Genomic DNA, 22,113 nt, shown 5'->3' with positions numbered 1-22,113 from the left:
GGTCTGTGTGATCCCTGGTGTAAATGCTCCTGGAGTCTGTGTGATCCCTGGTGTAAATGTCCCTGGAGTCTGTGTGATCCCTGGTGTAAATGTCCCTGGTGTCAGTGTGATCTCTGGTGTATATGTGCCGAGTCTGTGTGATCTCTGGTGTAAATGCCCCGAGTCTGTGTGATCCCTGGTGTAAATGCCCCGAGTCTGTGTGATCTCTGGTGTAAATGCCCCTGGAGTCTGTGTGATCCCTGGTGTAAATGTCCCTGGGGTCTGTGTGATCTCTGGTGTAAATGCCCCTGGAGTATGTGTGATCTCTGGTGTAAATGTCCCTGGAGTCTGTGTGATCTCTGGTGTAAATGTCCCGAGTCTGTGTGATCCCTGGTGTAAATGCCCCTGGAGTATGTGTGATCTCTGGTGTAAATGTCCCTGGAGTCTGTGTGATCTCTGGTGTAAATGTCCCGAGTCTGTGTGATCCCTGGTGTAAATGCCCCTGGAGTATGTGTGATCTCTGGTGTAAATGCCCCTGGAGTCTGTGTGATCTCTGCTGTAAATACCCTGAGTCTGTGTGAATCCTGGTGTAAATGCCCCTGGAGTCTGTGTGATCTCTGGTGTAAATGCCCCTGGAGTCTGTGTGATCTCTGGTGTAAATACCCCTGGGGTCTGTGTGATCTCTGGTGTAAATACCCCGAGTCTGTGTGATCCCTAGTGTAAATGCCCAGTGTCTGTGTGATCCTTGGTGTAAATGCCCCTGGAGTCTGTGTGATCTCTGGTGTAAATGCCCCTGGAGTCTGTGTGATCTCTGGTGTAAATGCCCCTGGAGTCTGTGTGATCTCTGGTGTAAATGCCCCTGGAGTCTTTGTGATCCTTGGTGTAAATGCCCCTGGAGTCTGTGTGATCTCTGGTGTAAATGTCCCTGGAGTCTGTGTGATCTCTGGTGTAAATGCCCCTGGAGTCTGTGTGATCTCTGGTGTAAATGTCCCTGGGTTCTGTGTGATCACTGGTGTAAATGCCCCTGGAGTCTGTGTGATCTTTGGTGTAAATGCCCCTGGAGTCTGTGAGATCTCTGGTGTAAATGCCCCTGGAGTCTGTGTGATCCCTGGTGTAAATGCCCCTGGAGTCTGTGTGATCTCTGGTGTAAATGCCCCTGGAGTCTGTGTGATCCCTGGTGTAAATGTCCCTGGAGTCTGTGTGATCCCTGGTGTAAATGCCCCTGGAGTCTGTGTGATTTCTGGTGTAAATGTCTCGGGTCTGTGTGATCTCTGGTGTAAATACCCCTGGAGTCTGTGTGATCCCTGGTGTAAATGTCCCTGGGGTCTGTGTGATCTCTGGTGTAAATGCTCCTGGAGTCTGTGTGATCCCTGGTGTAAATGTCCCTTGTGTCAGTGTAATCTCTGGTGTATATGTGCCGAGTCTGTGTGATCTCTGGTGTAAATGCCCCTGGAGTCTGTGTGATCCCTGGTGTAAATGTCCCTGGGGTCTGTGTGATCCCTGGTGTAAATGCCCCTGGAGTCTGTGTGATTTCTGGTGTAAATGTCCCGGGTCTGTGTGATCCCTGGTGTAAATGCTCCTGGAGTCTGTGTGATCCCTGGTGTAAATGTCCCTGGAGTCTGTGTGATCCCTGGTGTAAATGTCCCTGGTGTCAGTGTGATCTCTGGTGTATATGTGCCGAGTCTGTGTGATCTCTGGTGTAAATGCCCCGAGTCTGTGTGATCCCTGGTGTAAATGCCCCGAGTCTGTGGGATCTCTGGTGTAAATGTCCCTGGGTTCTGTGTGATCACTGGTGTAAATGCCCCTGGAGTCTGTGTGATCTCTGGTGTAAATGCCCCTGGAGTCTGTGAGATCTCTGGTGTAAATGCCCCTGGAGTCTGTGTGATCCCTGGTGTAAGTGCCCCTGGAGTCTGTGTGATCTCTGGTGTAAATGCCCCTGGAGTCTGTGTGATCCCTGGTGTAAATGTCCCTGGAGTCTGTGTGATCCCTGGTGTAAATGCCCCTGGAGTATGTGTGATCTCTGGTGTAAATGCCCCTGGAGTCTGTGTGATCTCTGGTGTAAATGTCCCGAGTCTGTGTGATCCCTGGTGTAAATGTCCCTGGAGTCTGTGTGATCTCTGGTGTAAATGTCCCGAGTCTGTGTGATCTCTGGTGTAAATGTCCCTGGGGTCTGTGTGATCTCTGGTGTAAATGCCCCTGGAGTCTGTGTGATCCTTGGTGTAAATGCCCCGAGTCTGTGTGATCCCTGGTGTAAATGTCCCTGGAGTCTGTGTGATCCTTGGTGTAAATGCCCCTGTAGTCGATATGATCCCTGGTGTAAATGCCCCTGGGGTCTGTGTGATCTGTGGTGTAAATGCCCCTGTAGTCTGTGTGATCCTTGGTGTAAATGCCCCTGTAGTCGATGTGATCCCTGGTGTAAATGCCCCTGGGGTCTGTGTGATCTCTGGTGTAAATGCCCCTGTAGTCGATGTGATCCCTGGTGTAAATGCCCCTGGAGTCTGTGTGATCCTTGGTGTAAATGCCCCGAGTCTGTGTGATCCCTGGTGTAAATGTCCCTGGAGTCTGTGTGATCCTTGGTGTAAATGCCCCTGTAGTCGATATGATCCCTGGTGTAAATGCCCCTGGGGTCTGTGTGATCTCTGGTGTAAATGCCCCTGGAGTCTGTGTGATCCCTGGTGTAAATGTCCCTGGGGTCTGTGTGATCCCTGGTGTAAATGCCCCTAGAGTCTGTGTGATTTCTGGTGTAAATGTCCCGGGTCTGTGTGATCCCTGGTGTAAATGCTCCTGGAGTCTGTGTGATCCCTGGTGTAAATGTCCCTGGAGTCTGTGTGATCCCTGGTGTAAATGTCCCTGGTGTCAGTGTGATCTCTGGTGTATATGTGCCGAGTCTGTGTGATCTCTGGTGTAAATGCCCCGAGTCTGTGTGATCCCTGGTGTAAATGCCCCGAGTCTGTGGGATCTCTGGTGTAAATGTCCCTGGGTTCTGTGTGATCACTGGTGTAAATGCCCCTGGAGTCTGTGTGATCTCTGGTGTAAATGCCCCTGGAGTCTGTGAGATCTCTGGTGTAAATGTCCCTGGAGTCTGTGTGATCCCTGGTGTAAATGCCCCTGGAGTCTGTGTGATTTCTGGTGTAAATGTCTCGGGTCTGTGTGATCTCTGGTGTAAATACCCCTGGAGTCTGTGTGATCCCTGGTGTAAATGTCCCTGGGGTCTGTGTGATCTCTGGTGTAAATGCTCCTGGAGTCTGTGTGATCCCTGGTGTAAATGTCCCTGGTGTCAGTGTGATCTCTGGTGTATATGTGCCGAGTCTGTGTGATCTCTGGTGTAAATGCCCCTGGAGTCTGTGTGATCCCTGGTGTAAATGTCCCTGGGGTCTGTGTGATCCCTGGTGTAAATGCCCCTGGAGTCTGTGTGATTTCTGGTGTAAATGTCCCGGGTCTGTGTGATCACTGGTGTAAATGCTCCTGGAGTCTGTGTGATCCCTGGTGTAAATGTCCCTGGAGTCTGTGTGATCCCTGGTGTAAATGTCCCTGGTGTCAATGTGATCTCTGGTGTATATGTGCCGAGTCTGTGTGATCTCTGGTGTAAATGCCCCGAGTCTGTGTGATCCCTGGTGTAAATGCCCCGAGTCTGTGGGATCTCTGGTGTAAATGTCCCTGGGTTCTGTGTGATCACTGGTGTAAATGCCCCTGGAGTCTGTGTGATCTCTGGTGTAAATGCCCCTGGAGTCTGTGAGATCTCTGGTGTAAATGCCCCTGGAGTCTGTGTGATCCCTGGTGTAAATGCCCCTGGAGTCTGTGTGATCTCTGGTGTAAATGCCCCTGGAGTCTGTGTGATCCCTGGTGTAAATGTCCCTGGAGTCTGTGTGATCCCTGGTGTAAATGCCCCTGGAGTCTGTGTGATTTCTGGTGTAAATGTCTCGGGTCTGTGTGATCTCTGGTGTAAATACCCCTGGAGTCTGTGTGATCCCTGGTGTAAATGTCCCTGGGGTCTGTGTGATCTCTGGTGTAAATGCTCCTGGAGTCTGTGTGATCCCTGGTGTAAATGTCCCTGGTGTCAGTGTGATCTCTGGTGTATATGTGCCGAGTCTGTGTGATCTCTGGTGTAAATGCCCCTGGAGTCTGCGTGATCCCTGGTGTAAATGTCCCTGGGGTCTGTGTGATCCCTGGTGTAAATGCCCCTGGAGTCTGTGTGATTTCTGGTGTAAATGTCCCGGGTCTGTGTGATCCCTGGTGTAAATGCTCCTGGAGTCTGTGTGATCCCTGGTGTAAATGTCCCTGGAGTCTGTGTGATCCCTGGTGTAAATGTCCCTGGTGTCAGTGTGATCTCTGGTGTATATGTGCCGAGTCTGTGTGATCTCTGGTGTAAATGCCCCTAGTCTGTGTGATCCCTGGTGTAAATGCCCCGAGTCTGTGTGATCTCTGGTGTAAATGCCCCGAGTCTGTGTGATCTCTGGTGTAAATGCCCTGGAGTCTGTGTGATCTCTGGTGTAAATGCCCCTGGAGTCTGTGTGATCCCTGGTGTAAATGTCCCTGGGGTCTGTGTGATCTCTGGTGTAAATGCCCCTGGAGTATGTGTGATCTCTGGTGTAAATGCCCCTGGAGTCTGTGTGATCTCTGGTGTAAATGTCCCGAGTCTGTGTGATCTCTGGTGTAAATGTCCCTGGGGTCTGTGTGATCTCTGGTGTAAATGCCCCTGGAGTCTGTGTGATCCTTCGTGTAAATGCCCCGAGTCTGTGTGATCCCTGGTGTAAATGTCCCTGGAGTCTGTGTGATCCTTGGTGTAAATGCCCCTGTAGTCGATATGATCCCTGGTGTAAATGCCCCTGGGGTCTGTGTGATCTGTGGTGTAAATGCCCCTGTAGTCTTTGTGATCCTTGGTGTAAATGCCCCTGTAGTCGATGTGATCCCTGGTGTAAATGCCCCTGGGGTCTGTGTGATCTCTGGTGTAAATGCCCCTGTAGTCGATGTGATCCCTGGTGTAAATGCCCCTGGAGTCTGTGTGATCTCTGGTGTAAATGCCCCTGGAGTCTGTGTGATCTCTGGTGTAAATGCCCCTGGAGTCTGTGTGATCTCTGGTGTAAATGCCCCTGGAGTCTGTGTGATCTCTGGTGTAAATGCCCCTGTAGTCGATGTGATCCCTGGTGTAAATGCCCCTGGAGTCTGTGTGATCTCTGGTGTAAATGCCCCTGGAGTCTGTGTGATCTCTGGTGTAAATGCCCCTGGAGTCTGTGTGATCTCTGCTGTAAATACCCTGAGTCTGTGTGAATCCTGGTGTAAATGCCCCTGGAGTCTGTGTGATCTCTGGTGTAAATGCCCCTGGAGTCTGTGTGATCTCTGGTGTAAATACCCCTGGGGTCTGTGTGATCTCTGGTGTAAATACCCCGAGTCTGTGTGATCCCTAGTGTAAATGCCCAGTGTCTGTGTGATCCTTGGTGTAAATGCCCCTGGAGTCTGTGTGATCTCTGGTGTAAATGCCCCTGGAGTCTGTGTGATCTCTGGTGTAAATGCCCCTGGAGTCTGTGTGATCTCTGGTGTAAATGCCCCTGGAGTCTTTGTGATCCTTGGTGTAAATGCCCCTGGAGTCTGTGTGATCTCTGGTGTAAATGTCCCTGGAGTCTGTGTGATCTCTGGTGTAAATGCCCCTGGAGTCTGTGTGATCTCTGGTGTAAATGTCCCGGGTCTGTGTGATCTCTGGTGTAAATGTCCCTGGGTTCTGTGTGATCACTGGTGTAAATGCCCCTGGAGTCTGTGTGATCTCTGGTGTAAATGCCCCTGGAGTCTGTGAGATCTCTGGTGTAAATGCCCCTGGAGTCTGTGTGATCCCTGGTGTAAATGCCCCTGGAGTCTGTGTGATCTCTGGTGTAAATGCCCCTGGAGTCTGTGTGATCCCTGGTGTAAATGTCCCTGGAGTCTGTGTGATCCCTGGTGTAAATGCCCCTGGAGTCTGTGTGATTTCTGGTGTAAATGTCTCGGGTCTGTGTGATCTCTGGTGTAAATACCCCTGGAGTCTGTGTGATCCCTGGTGTAAATGTCCCTGGGGTCTGTGTGATCTCTGGTGTAAATGCTCCTGGAGTCTGTGTGATCCCTGGTGTAAATGTCCCTGGTGTCAGTGTGATCTCTGGTGTATATGTGCCGAGTCTGTGTGATCTCTGGTGTAAATGCCCCGAGTCTGTGTGATCCCTGGTGTAAATGTCCCTGGGGTCTGTGTGATCCCTGGTGTAAATGCCCCTGGAGTCTGTGTGATTTCTGGTGTAAATGTCCCGGGTCTGTGTGATCCCTGGTGTAAATGCTCCTGGAGTCTGTGTGATCCCTGGTGTAAATGTCCCTGGAGTCTGTGTGATCCCTGGTGTAAATGTCCCTGGTGTCAGTGTGATCTCTGGTGTATATGTGCCGAGTCTGTGTGATCTCTGGTGTAAATGCCCCGAGTCTGTGTGATCCCTGGTGTAAATGCCCCGAGTCTGTGTGATCTCTGGTGTAAATGCCCCTGGAGTCTGTGTGATCCCTGGTGTAAATGTCCCTGGGGTCTGTGTGATCTCTGGTGTAAATGCCCCTGGAGTATGTGTGATCTCTGGTGTAAATGTCCCTGGAGTCTGTGTGATCTCTGGTGTAAATGTCCCGAGTCTGTGTGATCCCTGGTGTAAATGCCCCTGGAGTATGTGTGATCTCTGGTGTAAATGTCCCTGGAGTCTGTGTGATCTCTGGTGTAAATGTCCCGAGTCTGTGTGATCCCTGGTGTAAATGCCCCTGGAGTATGTGTGATCTCTGGTGTAAATGCCCCTGGAGTCTGTGTGATCTCTGCTGTAAATACCCTGAGTCTGTGTGAATCCTGGTGTAAATGCCCCTGGAGTCTGTGTGATCTCTGGTGTAAATGCCCCTGGAGTCTGTGTGATCTCTGGTGTAAATACCCCTGGGGTCTGTGTGATCTCTGGTGTAAATACCCCGAGTCTGTGTGATCCCTAGTGTAAATGCCCAGTGTCTGTGTGATCCTTGGTGTAAATGCCCCTGGAGTCTGTGTGATCTCTGGTGTAAATGCCCCTGGAGTCTGTGTGATCTCTGGTGTAAATGCCCCTGGAGTCTGTGTGATCTCTGGTGTAAATGCCCCTGGAGTCTTTGTGATCCTTGGTGTAAATGCCCCTGGAGTCTGTGTGATCTCTGGTGTAAATGTCCCTGGAGTCTGTGTGATCTCTGGTGTAAATGCCCCTGGAGTCTGTGTGATCTCTGGTGTAAATGTCCCTGGGTTCTGTGTGATCACTGGTGTAAATGCCCCTGGAGTCTGTGTGATCTTTGGTGTAAATGCCCCTGGAGTCTGTGAGATCTCTGGTGTAAATGCCCCTGGAGTCTGTGTGATCCCTGGTGTAAATGCCCCTGGAGTCTGTGTGATCTCTGGTGTAAATGCCCCTGGAGTCTGTGTGATCCCTGGTGTAAATGTCCCTGGAGTCTGGGTGATCCCTGGTGTAAATGCCCCTGGAGTCTGTGTGATTTCTGGTGTAAATGTCTCGGGTCTGTGTGATCTCTGGTGTAAATACCCCTGGAGTCTGTGTGATCCCTGGTGTAAATGTCCCTGGGGTCTGTGTGATCTCTGGTGTAAATGCTCCTGGAGTCTGTGTGATCCCTGGTGTAAATGTCCCTGGTGTCAGTGTGATCTCTGGTGTATATGTGCCGAGTCTGTGTGATCTCTGGTGTAAATGCCCCTGGAGTCTGTGTGATCCCTGGTGTAAATGTCCCTGGGGTCTGTGTGATCCCTGGTGTAAATGCCCCTGGAGTCTGTGTGATTTCTGGTGTAAATGTCCCGGGTCTGTGTGATCTCTGGTGTAAATGCCCCTGGAGTCTGTGTGATCTCTGGTGTAAATACCCCTGGGGTCTGTGTGATCTCTGGTGTAAATACCCCGAGTCTGTGTGATCCCTAGTGTAAATGCCCAGTGTCTTTGTGATCCTTGGTGTAAATGCCCCTGGAGTCTGTGTGATCTCTGGTGTAAATGCCCCTGGAGTCTGTGTGATCTCTGGTGTAAATGCCCCTGGAGTCTGTGTGATCTCTGGTGTAAATGCCCCTGGAGTCTTTGTGATCCTTGGTGTAAATGCCCCTGGAGTCTGTGTGATCTCTGGTGTAAATGTCCCTGGAGTCTGTGTGATCTCTGGTGTAAATGCCCCTGGAGTCTGTGTGATCTCTGGTGTAAATGTCCCGGGTCTGTGTGATCTCTGGTGTAAATGTCCCTGGGTTCTGTGTGATCACTGGTGTAAATGCCCCTGGAGTCTGTGTGATCTCTGGTGTAAATGCCCCTGGAGTCTGTGAGATCTCTGGTGTAAATGCCCCTGGAGTCTGTGTGATCCCTGGTGTAAATGCCCCTGGAGTCTGTGTGATCTCTGGTGTAAATGCCCCTGGAGTCTGTGTGATCCCTGGTGTAAATGTCCCTGGAGTCTGTGTGATCCCTGGTGTAAATGCCCCTGGAGTCTGTGTGATTTCTGGTGTAAATGTCTCGGGTCTGTGTGATCTCTGGTGTAAATACCCCTGGAGTCTGTGTGATCCCTGGTGTAAATGTCCCTGGGGTCTGTGTGATCTCTGGTGTAAATGCTCCTGGAGTCTGTGTGATCCCTGGTGTAAATGTCCCTGGTGTCAGTGTGATCTCTGGTGTATATGTGCCGAGTCTGTGTGATCTCTGGTGTAAATGCCCCGAGTCTGTGTGATCCCTGGTGTAAATGTCCCTGGGGTCTGTGTGATCCCTGGTGTAAATGCCCCTGGAGTCTGTGTGATTTCTGGTGTAAATGTCCCGGGTCTGTGTGATCCCTGGTGTAAATGCTCCTGGAGTCTGTGTGATCCCTGGTGTAAATGTCCCTGGAGTCTGTGTGATCCCTGGTGTAAATGTCCCTGGTGTCAGTGTGATCTCTGGTGTATATGTGCCGAGTCTGTGTGATCTCTGGTGTAAATGCCCCGAGTCTGTGTGATCCCTGGTGTGAATGCCCCGAGTCTGTGTGATCTCTGGTGTAAATGCCCCTGGAGTCTGTGTGATCCCTGGTGTAAATGTCCCTGGGGTCTGTGTGATCTCTGGTGTAAATGCCCCTGGAGTATGTGTGATCTCTGGTGTAAATGTCCCTGGAGTCTGTGTGATCTCTGGTGTAAATGTCCCGAGTCTGTGTGATCCCTGGTGTAAATGCCCCTGGAGTATGTGTGATCTCTGGTGTAAATGTCCCTGGAGTCTGTGTGATCTCTGGTGTAAATGTCCCTGGTGTCAGTGTGATCTCTGGTGTATATGTGCCGAGTCTGTGTGATCTCTGGTGTAAATGCCCCGAGTCTGTGTGATCCCTGGTGTAAATGCCCCGAGTCTGTGGGATCTCTGGTGTAAATGTCCCTGGGTTCTGTGTGATCACTGGTGTAAATGCCCCTGGAGTCTGTGTGATCTCTGGTGTAAATGCCCCTGGAGTCTGTGAGATCTCTGGTGTAAATGCCCCTGGAGTCTGTGTGATCCCTGGTGTAAGTGCCCCTGGAGTCTGTGTGATCTCTGGTGTAAATGCCCCTGGAGTCTGTGTGATCCCTGGTGTAAATGTCCCTGGAGTCTGTGTGATCCCTGGTGTAAATGCCCCTGGAGTCTGTGTGATTTCTGGTGTAAATGTCTCGGGTCTGTGTGATCTCTGGTGTAAATACCCCTGGAGTCTGTGTGATCCCTGGTGTAAATGTCCCTGGGGTCTGTGTGATCTCTGGTGTAAATGCTCCTGGAGTCTGTGTGATCCCTGGTGTAAATGTCCCTGGTGTCAGTGTGATCTCTGGTGTATATGTGCCGAGTCTGTGTGATCTCTGGTGTAAATGCCCCTGGAGTCTGTGTGATCCCTGGTGTAAATGTCCCTGGGGTCTGTGTGATCCCTGGTGTAAATGCCCCTGGAGTCTGTGTGATTTCTGGTGTAAATGTCCCGGGTCTGTGTGATCCCTGGTGTAAATGCTCCTGGATTCTGTGTGATCCCTGGTGTAAATGTCCCTGGAGTCTGTGTGATCCCTGGTGTAAATGTCCCTGGTGTCAGTGTGATCTCTGGTGTATATGTGCCGAGTCTGTGTGATCTCTGGTGTAAATGCCCCGAGTCTGTGTGATCCCTGGTGTAAATGCCCCGAGTCTGTGTGATCTCTGGTGTAAATGCCCCGAGTCTGTGTGATCTCTGGTGTAAATGCCCTGGAGTCTGTGTGATCTCTGGTGTAAATGCCCCTGGAGTCTGTGTGATCCCTGGTGTAAATGTCCCTGGGGTCTGTGTGATCTCTGGTGTAAATGCCCCTGGAGTATGTGTGATCTCTGGTGTAAATGCCCCTGGAGTCTGTGTGATCTCTGGTGTAAATGTCCCGAGTCTGTGTGATCCCTGGTGTAAATGTCCCTGGAGTCTGTGTGATCTCTGGTGTAAATGTCCCGAGTCTGTGTGATCTCTGGTGTAAATGTCCCTGGGGTCTGTGTGATCTCTGGTGTAAATGCCCCTGGAGTCTGTGTGATCCTTGGTGTAAATGCCCCGAGTCTGTGTGATCCCTGGTGTAAATGTCCCTGGAGTCTGTGTGATCCTTGGTGTAAATGCCCCTGTAGTCGATATGATCCCTGGTGTAAATGCCCCTGGGGTCTGTGTGATCTGTGGTGTAAATGCCCCTGTAGTCTGTGTGATCCTTGGTGTAAATGCCCCTGTAGTCGATGTGATCCCTGGTGTAAATGCCCCTGGGGTCTGTGTGATCTCTGGTGTAAATGCCCCTGTAGTCGATGTGATCCCTGGTGTAAATGCCCCTGGAGTCTGTGTGATCCTTGGTGTAAATGCCCCGAGTCTGTGTGATCCCTGGTGTAAATGTCCCTGGAGTCTGTGTGATCCTTGGTGTAAATGCCCCTGTAGTCGATATGATCCCTGGTGTAAATGCCCCTGGGGTCTGTGTGATCTCTGGTGTAAATGCCCCTGGAGTCTGTGTGATCCCTGGTGTAAATGTCCCTGGGGTCTGTGTGATCCCTGGTGTAAATGCCCCTAGAGTCTGTGTGATTTCTGGTGTAAATGTCCCGGGTCTGTGTGATCCCTGGTGTAAATGCTCCTGGAGTCTGTGTGATCCCTGGTGTAAATGTCCCTGGAGTCTGTGTGATCCCTGGTGTAAATGTCCCTGGTGTCAGTGTGATCTCTGGTGTATATGTGCCGAGTCTGTGTGATCTCTGGTGTAAATGCCCCGAGTCTGTGTGATCCCTGGTGTAAATGCCCCGAGTCTGTGGGATCTCTGGTGTAAATGTCCCTGGGTTCTGTGTGATCACTGGTGTAAATGCCCCTGGAGTCTGTGTGATCTCTGGTGTAAATGCCCCTGGAGTCTGTGAGATCTCTGGTGTAAATGCCCCTGGAGTCTGTGTGATCCCTGGTGTAAATGCCCCTGGAGTCTGTGTGATCTCTGGTGTAAATGCCCCTGGAGTCTGTGTGATCCCTGGTGTAAATGTCCCTGGAGTCTGTGTGATCCCTGGTGTAAATGCCCCTGGAGTCTGTGTGATTTCTGGTGTAAATGTCTCGGGTCTGTGTGATCTCTGGTGTAAATACCCCTGGAGTCTGTGTGATCCCTGGTGTAAATGTCCCTGGGGTCTGTGTGATCTCTGGTGTAAATGCTCCTGGAGTCTGTGTGATCCCTGGTGTAAATGTCCCTGGTGTCAGTGTGATCTCTGGTGTATATGTGCCGAGTCTGTGTGATCTCTGGTGTAAATGCCCCTGGAGTCTGTGTGATCCCTGGTGTAAATGTCCCTGGGGTCTGTGTGATCCCTGGTGTAAATGCCCCTGGAGACTGTGTGATTTCTGGGGTAAATGTCCCGGGTCTGTGTGATCCCTGGTGTAAATGCTCCTGGAGTCTGTGTGATCCCTGGTGTAAATGTCCCTGGAGTCTGTGTGATCCCTGGTGTAAATGTCCCTGGTGTCAGTGTGATCTCTGGTGTATATGTGCCGAGTCTGTGTGATCTCTGGTGTAAATGCCCCGAGTCTGTGTGATCCCTGGTGTAAATGCCCCGAGTCTGTGTGATCTCTGGTGTAAATGCCCCGAGTCTGTGTGATCTCTGGTGTAAATGCCCTGGAGTCTGTGTGATCTCTGGTGTAAATGCCCCTGGAGTCTGTGTGATCCCTGGTGTAAATGTCCCTGGGGTCTGTGTGATCTCTGGTGTAAATGCCCCTGGAGTATGTGTGATCTCTGGTGTAAATGCCCCTGGAGTCTGTGTGATCTCTGGTGTAAATGTCCCGAGTCTGTGTGATCCCTGGTGTAAATGTCCCTGGAGTCTGTGTGATCTCTGGTGTAAATGTCCCGAGTCTGTGTGATCTCTGGTGTAAATGTCCCTGGGGTCTGTGTGATCTCTGGTGTAAATGCCCCTGGAGTCTGTGTGATCCTTGGTGTAAATGCCCCGAGTCTGTGTGATCCCTGGTGTAAATGTCCCTGGAGTCTGTGTGATCCTTGGTGTAAATGCCCCTGTAGTCGATATGATCCCTGGTGTAAATGCCCCTGGGGTCTGTGTGATCTGTGGTGTAAATGCCCCTGTAGTCTGTGTGATCCTTGGTGTAAATGCCCCTGTAGTCGATGTGATCCCTGGTGTAAATGCCCCTGGGGTCTGTGTGATCTCTGGTGTAAATGCCCCTGTAGTCGATGTGATCCCTGGTGTAAATGCCCCTGGAGTCTGTGTGATCCTTGGTGTAAATGCCCCGTGTCTGTGTGATCCCTGGTGTAAATGTCCCTGGAGTCTGTGTGATCCTTTGTGTAAATGCCCCTGTAGTCGATATGATCCCTGGTGTAAATGCCCCTGGGGTCTGTGTGATCTCTGGTGTAAATGCCCCTGTAGTCTGTGTGATCCTTGGTGTAAATGCCCCTGTAGTCGATGTGATCCCTGGTGTAAATGCCCCTGGGGTCTGTGTGATCTCTGGTGTAAATGCCCCTGTAGTCGATGTGATCCCTGGTATAAATGCCCCGAGTCTGTGTGATCTCCGGTGTAATTGCTCCTGGGGTCTGTGTGATCTCTAGTGTAAATGCTCCTGGGGTCTATCTCTGGTGTAAATGCCCCTGGAGTCTGTGTGATCTCTGCTGTAAATACCCTGAGTCTGTGTGAATCCTGGTGTAAATGCCCCTGGAGTCTGTGTGATCTCTGGTGTAAATGCCCCTGGAGTCTGTGTGATCTCTGGTGTAAATACCCCTGGGGTCTGTGTGATCTCTGGTGTAAATACCCCGAGTCTGTGTGATCCCTAGTGTAAATGCCCAGTGTCTGTGTGATCCTTGGTGTAAATGCCCCTGGAGTCTGTGTGATCTCTGGTGTAAATGCCCCTGGAGTCTGTGTGATCTCTGGTGTAAATGCCCCTGGAGTCTGTGTGATCTCTGGTGTAAATGCCCCTGGAGTCTTTGTGATCCTTGGTGTAAATGCCCCTGGAGTCTGTGTGATCTCTGGTGTAAATGTCCCTGGAGTCTGTGTGATCTCTGGTGTAAATGCCCCTGGAGTCTGTGTGATCTCTGGTGTAAATGTCCCGGGTCTGTGTGATCTCTGGTGTAAATGTCCCTGGGTTCTGTGTGATCACTGGTGTAAATGCCCCTGGAGTCTGTGTGATCTCTGGTGTAAATGCCCCTGGAGTCTGTGAGATCTCTGGTGTAAATGCCCCTGGAGTCTGTGTGATCCCTGGTGTAAATGCCCCTGGAGTCTGTGTGATCTCTGGTGTAAATGCCCCTGGAGTCTGTGTGATCCCTGGTGTAAATGCCCCTGGAGTCTGTGTGATTTCTGGTGTAAATGTCTCGGGTCTGTGTGATCTCTGGTGTAAATACCCCTGGAGTCTGTGTGATCCCTGGTGTAAATGTCCCTGGGGTCTGTGTGATCTCTGGTGTAAATGCTCCTGGAGTCTGTGTGATCCCTGGTGTAAATGTCCCTGGTGTCAGTGTGATCTCTGGTGTATATGTGCCGAGTCTGTGTGATCTCTGGTGTAAATGCCCCTGGAGTCTGTGTGATCCCTGGTGTAAATGTCCCTGGGGTCTGTGTGATCCCTGGTGTAAATGCCCCTGGAGTCTGTGTGATTTCTGGTGTAAATGTCCCGGGTCTGTGTGATCCCTGGTGTAAATGCTCCTGGAGTCTGTGTGATCCCTGGTGTAAATGTCCCTAGAGTCTGTGTGATCCCTGGTGTAAATGTCCCTGGTGTCAGTGTGATCTCTGGTGTATCCCGAGTCTGTGTGATCTCTGGTGTAAATGCCCTGGAGTCTGTGTGATCTCTGGTGTAAATGCCCCTGGAGTCTGTGTGATCCCTGGTGTAAATGTCCCTGGGGTCTGTGTGATCTCTGGTGTAAATGCCCCTGGAGTATGTGTGATCTCTGGTGTAAATGCCCCTGGAGTCTGTGTGATCTCTGGTGTAAATGTCCCGAGTCTGTGTGATCCCTGGTGTAAATGTCCCTGGAGTCTGTGTGATCTCTGGTGTAAATGTCCCGAGTCTGTGTGATCTCTGGTGTAAATGTCCCTGGGGTCTGTGTGATCTCTGGTGTAAATGCCCCTGGAGTCTGTGTGATCCTTGGTGTAAATGCCCCGAGTCTGTGTGATCCCTGGTGTAAATGTCCCTGGAGTCTGTGTGATCCTTGGTGTAAATGCCCCTGTAGTCGATATGATCCCTGGTATAAATGCCCCTGGGGTCTGTGTGATCTGTGGTGTAAATGCCCCTGTAGTCTGTGTGATCCTTGGTGTAAATGCCCCTGTAGTCGATGTGATCCCTGGTGTAAATGCCCCTGGGGTCTGTGTGATCTCTGGTGTAAATGCCCCTGTAGTCGATGTGATCCCTGGTGTAAATGCTCCTGGAGTCTGTGTGATCTCTGGTGTAAATGCCCCTGGAGTCTGTGTGATCTCTGGTGTAAATGCCCCTGGAGTCTGTGTGATCTCTGGTGTAAATGCCCCTGGAGTCTGTGTGATCTCTGGTGTAAATGCCCCTGTAGTCGATGTGATCCCTGGTGTAAATGCCCCTGGAGTCTGTGTGATCTCTGGTGTAAATGCCCCTGGAGTCTGTGTGATCTCTGGTGTAAATGCCCCTGGAGTCTGTGTGATCTCTGCTGTAAATACCCTGAGTCTGTGTGAATCCTGGTGTAAATGCCCCTGGAGTCTGTGTGATCTCTGGTGTAAATGCCCCTGGAGTCTGTGTGATCTCTGGTGTAAATACCCCTGGGGTCTGTGTGATCTCTGGTGTAAATACCCCGAGTCTGTGTGATCCCTAGTGTAAATGCCCAGTGTCTGTGTGATCCTTGGTGTAAATGCCCCTGGAGTCTGTGTGATCTCTGGTGTAAATGCCCCTGGAGTCTGTGTGATCTCTGGTGTAAATGCCCCTGGAGTCTGTGTGATCTCTGGTGTAAATGCCCCTGGAGTCTTTGTGATCCTTGGTGTAAATGCCCCTGGAGTCTGTGTGATCTCTGGTGTAAATGTCCCTGGAGTCTGTGTGATCTCTGGTGTAAATGCCCCTGGAGTCTGTGTGATCTCTGGTGTAAATGTCCCGGGTCTGTGTGATCTCTGGTGTAAATGTCCCTGGGTTCTGTGTGATCACTGGTGTAAATGCCCCTGGAGTCTGTGTGATCTCTGGTGTAAATGCCCCTGGAGTCTGTGAGATCTCTGGTGTAAATGCCCCTGGAGTCTGTGTGATCCCTGGTGTAAATGCCCCTGGAGTCTGTGTGATCTCTGGTGTAAATGCCCCTGGAGTCTGTGTGATCCCTGGTGTAAATGTCCCTGGAGTCTGTGTGATCCCTGGTGTAAATGCCCCTGGAGTCTGTGTGATTTCTGGTGTAAATGTCTCGGGTCTGTGTGATCTCTGGTGTAAATACCCCTGGAGTCTGTGTGATCCCTGGTGTAAATGTCCCTGGGGTCTGTGTGATCTCTGGTGTAAATGCTCCTGGAGTCTGTGTGATCCCTGGTGTAAATGTCCCTGGTGTCAGTGTGATCTCTGGTGTATATGTGCCGAGTCTGTGTGATCTCTGGTGTAAATGCCCCGAGTCTGTGTGATCCCTGGTGTAAATGCCCCGAGTCTGTGTGATCTCTGGTGTAAATGCCCTGGAGTCTGTGTGATCTCTGGTGTAAATGCCCCGTGTCTGTGTGATCCTTGGTGTAAATGCCCCTGGAGTCTGTGTGATCAAGGTGTAAATGCCCCTGGAGTCTGTGTGATCTCTGGTGTAAATGCCCCTGGAGTCTGTGTGATCTCTGGTGTAAATGCCCCTGGAGTCTTTGTGATCCTTGGTGTAAATGCCCCTGGAGTCTGTGTGATCTCTGGTGTAAATGTCCCTGGAGTCTGTGTGATCTCTGGTGTAAATGCCCCTGGAGTCTGTGTGATCTCTGGTGTAAATGTCCCGGGTCTGTGTGATCTCTGGTGTAAATGTCCCTGGGTTCTGTGTGATCTCTGGTGTAAATGCCCCTGGAGTCTGTGTGATCTCTGGTGTAAATGCCCCTGGAGTCAGTGTGATCTCTTGTGTAAATGCCCCTGGAGTCTGTGTGATCTCTGGTGTAAATACCCCTGGAGTCTGTGTGATCCCTGGTGTAAATGCTCCTGGAGTCTGTGTGATCTCTGGTGTAAATGTCCCTGGGGTCTGTGTGATCTCTGGTGTAAATGCTCCTGGAGTCTGTGTGATCTCTGGTGTATATGTGCCGTGTCTGTGTGATCTCTGGTGTAAATGCCCCGAGTCTGTGTGATCCTTGGTGTAAATGTCCCTGGTGTCAGTGTGATCTCTGGTGTATATGTGCCGAGTCTGTGTGATCTCTGGTGTAAATGCCCCGAGTCTGTGTGATCCCTGGTGTAAATGCCCCGAGTCTTGTGATCTCTGGTGTAAATGCCCCGAGTCTGTGTGATCTCTGGTGTAAATGCCCCGAGTCTTGTGATCTCTGGTGTAAATGCCCCGAGTCTGTGTGATCCCTGGTGTAAATGCCCCTGGAGTCTGTGTGATCTCTGGTGTAAATGCCCCGAGTCTGTGTGATCTCTGGTGTAAATGCCCTGGAGTCTGTGTGATCTCTGGTGTAAACGCCCCCAGTATCTATAATAAGCCTTCTGCAGTGTCGATCAGCAGCGCCGCACCATTATCCTGAGCAGACCATCAAGAGGCGGTGGTTCCACATCGTCCAGTCGCCCGCAGACTCGCCACAGACACGGGCAGTTGGAGAGATTTCGACGCACAGCTCCCGGCTCCGGTTTGCCATCCGAGCGTTTCCTGTACCTGGGCATTCCCTCGGCGCATTGCTGACCATCAAGGCATAAACATGAAGGTCGGCGGCGAATTGAAGGCGAGCTGAACAGGAGGAATGTGCATCAAATTGGGTGTCCCAGCACCGACACTGCGGGGGTTAATGGCCCCGCCCCCGCCCCCTGGAAACGCAGCAATGTCCAGCAACGACACAAACACACATCAATCACCCCCACAGCAACCGGCACTCACCCCCTCTGCCCCCCTCAGAGGCTATTAACCTGCAGAAAAGCATCTCCAACCAGGGCATTAATTAAACTGCCCTCATTATCCCGGGAATGTCCTTCCAACCCTCTGCTCTGCTGTCGTCTTCTCAATGTCTCCACCTTATATTGCATCCTCTCCCCTGCCACATCCCATCCACTGTCTTGCTAATGATGGATCGTTACAGGCATCCGGATAGGGGGTGGAATGGATTCTGGAATATCGATGCAAAGAATGTGTAACTTCTTGGGAAGTTCTGTATGGATTCAGGAATATCAATGCAAAGAATGTCTAACTTGGGACACTGAATTCTGGAATATCGCTGCAAAGAATGCAACTTCTTGGGAACCTTTGTATGGATTCTGGAATATCGATGCAAAGAATATGTAACTTTTTGGGAACTTTTTGCATCCTCCCCGTGTGTGCGTGGGTTTCCTCCGGGTGCTCCGGTTTCCTCCCACAGTCCAAAGATGTGCAAGTTAGGTGGATTGGCCGTGCTAAATTGCCCTTCGTGTCCAAAATTGCCCTTGGTGTTGGGTGGGGGTTATGGGGATAGGGTGGAGGTGTTGACCTTGGGTAGGGTGCTCTTTCCAAGAGCCGGTGCAGACACGATGGGCCGAATGGGCTCCTTCTGCACTGTAAATTCTATGAACCCCCATATGGTTTCAGGAATACCGATGCAAAGAATGGGTAACTTTTTGGTAAGCTCCCTATGGATTCAGGATTATCACTTGAAAGAATTTAAAATTTTGGGAAGCGGTGTTGAGCAGTGGAATTCTTTTACCTTTTTACTGAAAATATGCAGCGCTTTAAAAAAAATAAATTTAGAGTATCCAATTTTTTTTTTCCAATTAAGGGGCAATTTAGCGTGGCCTATCCACCTCACCGCACATCTTTGGGTTGTGGGGGCGGAACCCACAGAGACATGGGAAGAACGTGCAAACTCCACATGGACAGTGACCCTGGGTGGGGATCGAACCTGGGACCTCGGCGCCGTGAGGCATCAATGATAACCACTGGGCCAGCATGCCACCCCTGGAGTTAACACTCCTGCCCTCTCTGAAATACCTCGCCCAAGTGCTCATTCCTCATGGGTGATCCTGGACGTTGGGGTACATGATCTCAAGCGGGTATCAAAGCTGGATATGATGCTGCCCACATCACCACCACACCTAAAATTGCCCTGTGCAGTTTAGAACCATTTTATAAATGAAACTATCAGCCCCAGGGACATTGGCAACATTTCTTTCTCCCAGCCTCCAAACAAGTGTCGTACCCTCATGAATATTAACTAAGTTAGCACAAAACCAGAGCTGAAATCTCAAACACCATGGAGCCAAATGGATAAATTGTTTGACATGTCAAACAATTTCTGATGGCAGAATCTCTTTGAGTTTGTACATATAAAAACTGGTCAAATTCACTTCTGATTCTCACCAGCAGATGGCAGCAGCTTCCTGTTTGCCCTTATTCTGCGACGCACGCTGTGAAACAATTTAAAAGGTTATTTGCTCCTTCAAAGCTGACTGTTCACTTTAATGCACAAGTGTGTAAACACGTCTCGTTTTCATCCCTACCTATGCCCAATAGGCCCCAGCCGGAATGGTGCTAGAGGAACAGTTAAAGTTAACCTCAGTGGGGGCAGGGGTATTCCCCCAGAGCTGGGGTAAGAAAAAGCTTTCCCCTGCAGACTGTCCAAAACAGCCTGAGTTACTGAAAGTCTCCCCAGTCCCAGAGGACCATAGGCTGAGTTCCCCTTTGAGGGGGGAGAGCTGACTGGCGGTGATTTAACCTGAGGGTCACCACACGTCAGGCGAGGGGCAAGGTCGAGAAGTTCATGGAGAACCTCAGCCGGCACAGGGATGAAGCCTCGCTGCTGGCCTCACCCCGCATCACGAACCAGCTGTTGGTGTAATCATAGAATTTACAGTGCAGAAGGAGGCCATTCAGCCCATCGGGTCTGCACCGGCCCTTGGAAAGGGCACCCTACCAAGCCCAATCCTCCACCCTATCCCCATAACCCAGTAATTCTATCTACCCTTTTTGGACACTAAGGGCAATTTATCATGGCCAATCCACCTATGATATGTATATATAGACAAGTAACACAACCACTAGAGGACAACACTAGATTCCACTGTATATATGAGAACTCAAAGGATCTTGGGTCTCCTCCAACCAGGAGTAACTAGACAGTAGAGTGTTAGGGAGATAGATCACACTGAGGGAGTGCTGCACAGTTAAAGGGTCAGTACTAAGAGGGAGCACTGTCAGAAGGTCAGTACTGAGGGAGCACTGCACTGTCAGAGGGTCAGTACTGAGAGGGAGCACTGTCAGAGGGTCAATACTGAGGGAGTCCCGCACTGTGCTCCAGGTTCACGCCGACCAGCGTGGATGTGAGTGACGGCCTGGGTGGTTGGCCGCTGGGCAGGCGATGGCGTGGCCGCAGTCTGAATGTGTGGGGAGAGGTGTGTCTCGGGTTGTGTGTGGCGGGGGGGGGGTGGTGGTTAGAGTGGGCTGGGCTCCGGGGGAGTGCCAGGAGGGGGGTCCGTGCCGGGGAGGAGGATGGGGGGTCCGTGCCGGGGAGGAGGATGGGGGGGTCCGTGCCGGGGAGGAGGATGGGGGGTCCATGCCGGGGAGGAGATTGGGGGGGTCCGTGCCGGAGAGGAGGATGGGGGGGGCCCGTGCCGGGGAGGGGGATTGGGGGGGGGTCCGTGCCGGGGAGGGGGATGGGGGGTCCGTGCCGGGGAGGAGATTGGGGGGGTCCGTGCCGGGGAGGAGGATGGGGGGGGCCCGTGCCGGGGAGGAGGATGGGGGTGTCCGTGCCGGGGAGGGGGATGGGGCAAGTGAGTTGGTCCACCTGGCCAGGTGCCAGTCTCCAACAGTTGGACCCATGCGGTCCATGCCACCTGGCTGGGGGGAAGGAGGGGATATGGGCAATGAAGACATGCCGTCGTCCCCCCCCCCCCCCCCCCCCCAACCAGGCCGTCATGTTTTCCGATCATCCAGCGATGTTGGCCGCCGTGGCGGCAGCCGCTAATGTCCATGTTGCCCTGGATGAGGAGGAGCGTGCCAGAGAGGCAGCGCAGGCTGCCACAGAGGGGCAGGCGGCAGCCGCCCAGGCTGGAGGGACACCTGACCGACAGGACGAGGAGGGGGAGGAGGACGTCGCGGCCCCACGGCAACGGAGGCACCCGAGGGCGCCCCGTGTGTACCAGCCCCGTCAGTCATACCAGGACCTCACAGACCGGGAATGCAGGTGGAGACTCCGGATGAGGCGGGAATCCGTGGCACACATCTGCCACCTGCTGGCACACTTGTCACCGCGTGGCACTGGCGGGAGACACTCTCTCCCCGTGTCCGTCAAGGTTACGGTTGCCCTGAACTTTTATGCAACGGGGTCATTCCAGGCACCTAGTGGGGACCTGTCCGGCATATCGCAGCCATCAGTGCATCGGTGCATCCGGGCAGTGACAGATGCCCTATATGCCATGGCGCACCGCTACATCCGCTTCCCTGTGGACCGGGCCAGCCAAGATGCCCGGGCCGTGGGCTTCTCTGCCGTTGCCGGGTTCCCCATGGTCCAGGGCGCGATCGATGGGATGCACATCGCCGTGCGGCCACCTGCAGATAACAGGGCCGTGTTCACTAATAGGAAGGGGACCTATTCGATGAACATACAGGTGGTCTGCGACCACCGCATGATGATCCTGCAAGTCTGCGCCCGTTACCCAGGCAGTGTACACGACACATACGTGTTGTCGCGGTCATCCATCCCCGGCATGTACGAGGGACGCCATCCCCGGCTGAGGGGCTGGTTGCTGGGTGACAGGGGCTACCCATTGCGATCGTGGCTGATGACGCCTGTACGGAGGCCACGCAATGAGGCGGAGAACCGCTACAATGATGCCTATGTAGCGACAAGGGCGTCCAGTACCGGTCAGATAGGGTCGGCGGCATCATTGTGGTGTGCTGCGTCCTGCACAACATAGCCCAGCAGAGGGGCGATGTGCCGCAGGCAGAGGAGGGCGGAGTGGAGGAGCAGCAGGAAGAGGCGCAGTCCTCCCCAGATGAGGGGGATGGGGGCAATGGTCAGGGCAGACGGGCTAGACACAGACGGGTGGCTGTCCACCATTACCGGTTGGCCCAGCGGGCACGGGACAGACTGATAGCCACCCGCTTCACTGACTAGATGGGCGTGGGAATCGGGTAGTATGGCCACAGACCTCACACCATGGCAACAGCCGACCACCCCCACCCATCCAGCACCCTCACCCCCTCCCCAACCACACCCACCCCACCCGCATGCACCCCCCCCCCCCCCATTGCCGATCCACCTGCGGCACAACGGCCGGGCTCACACAGTTGAGGGTGGACGCGTGTCTATTGCAGGCCATGGAGAATGATGACAACCCGCCCTGCGGTGAGCTCCTGGCTCCACATCGTTGGACTATGTCTGACCCATGGCCACAGTACCACCATCCACCCGGACCATCCCTGCATGCGGCTGTGACACTGCAGCGCACGGTCCCGTCCTCTGCCCGGGGCGATGTTGATGGCGGCCCAGGGGGAAGGGGGCAGACTCACCTGGGGCTGAGGTAAGACCACCCCTCACACACACACTTGCGCTCAACGTACATGACACCCCCGCACACTTTGGACAGAGCACAAAGGCAGCTTCTGTAGGTGTAACATTGACTTTAATAACCAAACGAGTTCATGCACGTGCCCTAGCCCCTAAAACT

At 52.3% G+C, this 22,113-nt stretch overlaps 1 protein-coding gene across 2 annotated transcripts in view; it reads right to left on the bottom strand.

The window, feature by feature from the left end:
- Positions 1-17,256, bottom strand: part of ptrh1 (peptidyl-tRNA hydrolase 1 homolog) — an 84,816-nt gene extending 67,560 nt beyond the window's left edge. The window contains exon 1 of one of the 2 annotated variants that reach the window (XM_072488698.1): positions 16,999-17,256. In XM_072488698.1, coding sequence (XP_072344799.1) covers positions 16,999-17,145 — 147 coding nt within the window. In that variant the 5' untranslated portion in view covers positions 17,146-17,256. The remainder of the gene's footprint in view (positions 1-16,998) is intronic. The other variant, XM_072488699.1, reaches the window with a different exon arrangement.
- Between the last annotated feature and the right edge of the window lie 4,857 nt (positions 17,257-22,113).

This window comes from Scyliorhinus torazame, chromosome 22, assembly GCF_047496885.1.
Source record: "Scyliorhinus torazame isolate Kashiwa2021f chromosome 22, sScyTor2.1, whole genome shotgun sequence".
NCBI classification, from domain to species: domain Eukaryota; kingdom Metazoa; phylum Chordata; class Chondrichthyes; order Carcharhiniformes; family Scyliorhinidae; genus Scyliorhinus; species Scyliorhinus torazame.
This window is presented reverse-complemented; position numbering and strand designations above follow the sequence as displayed.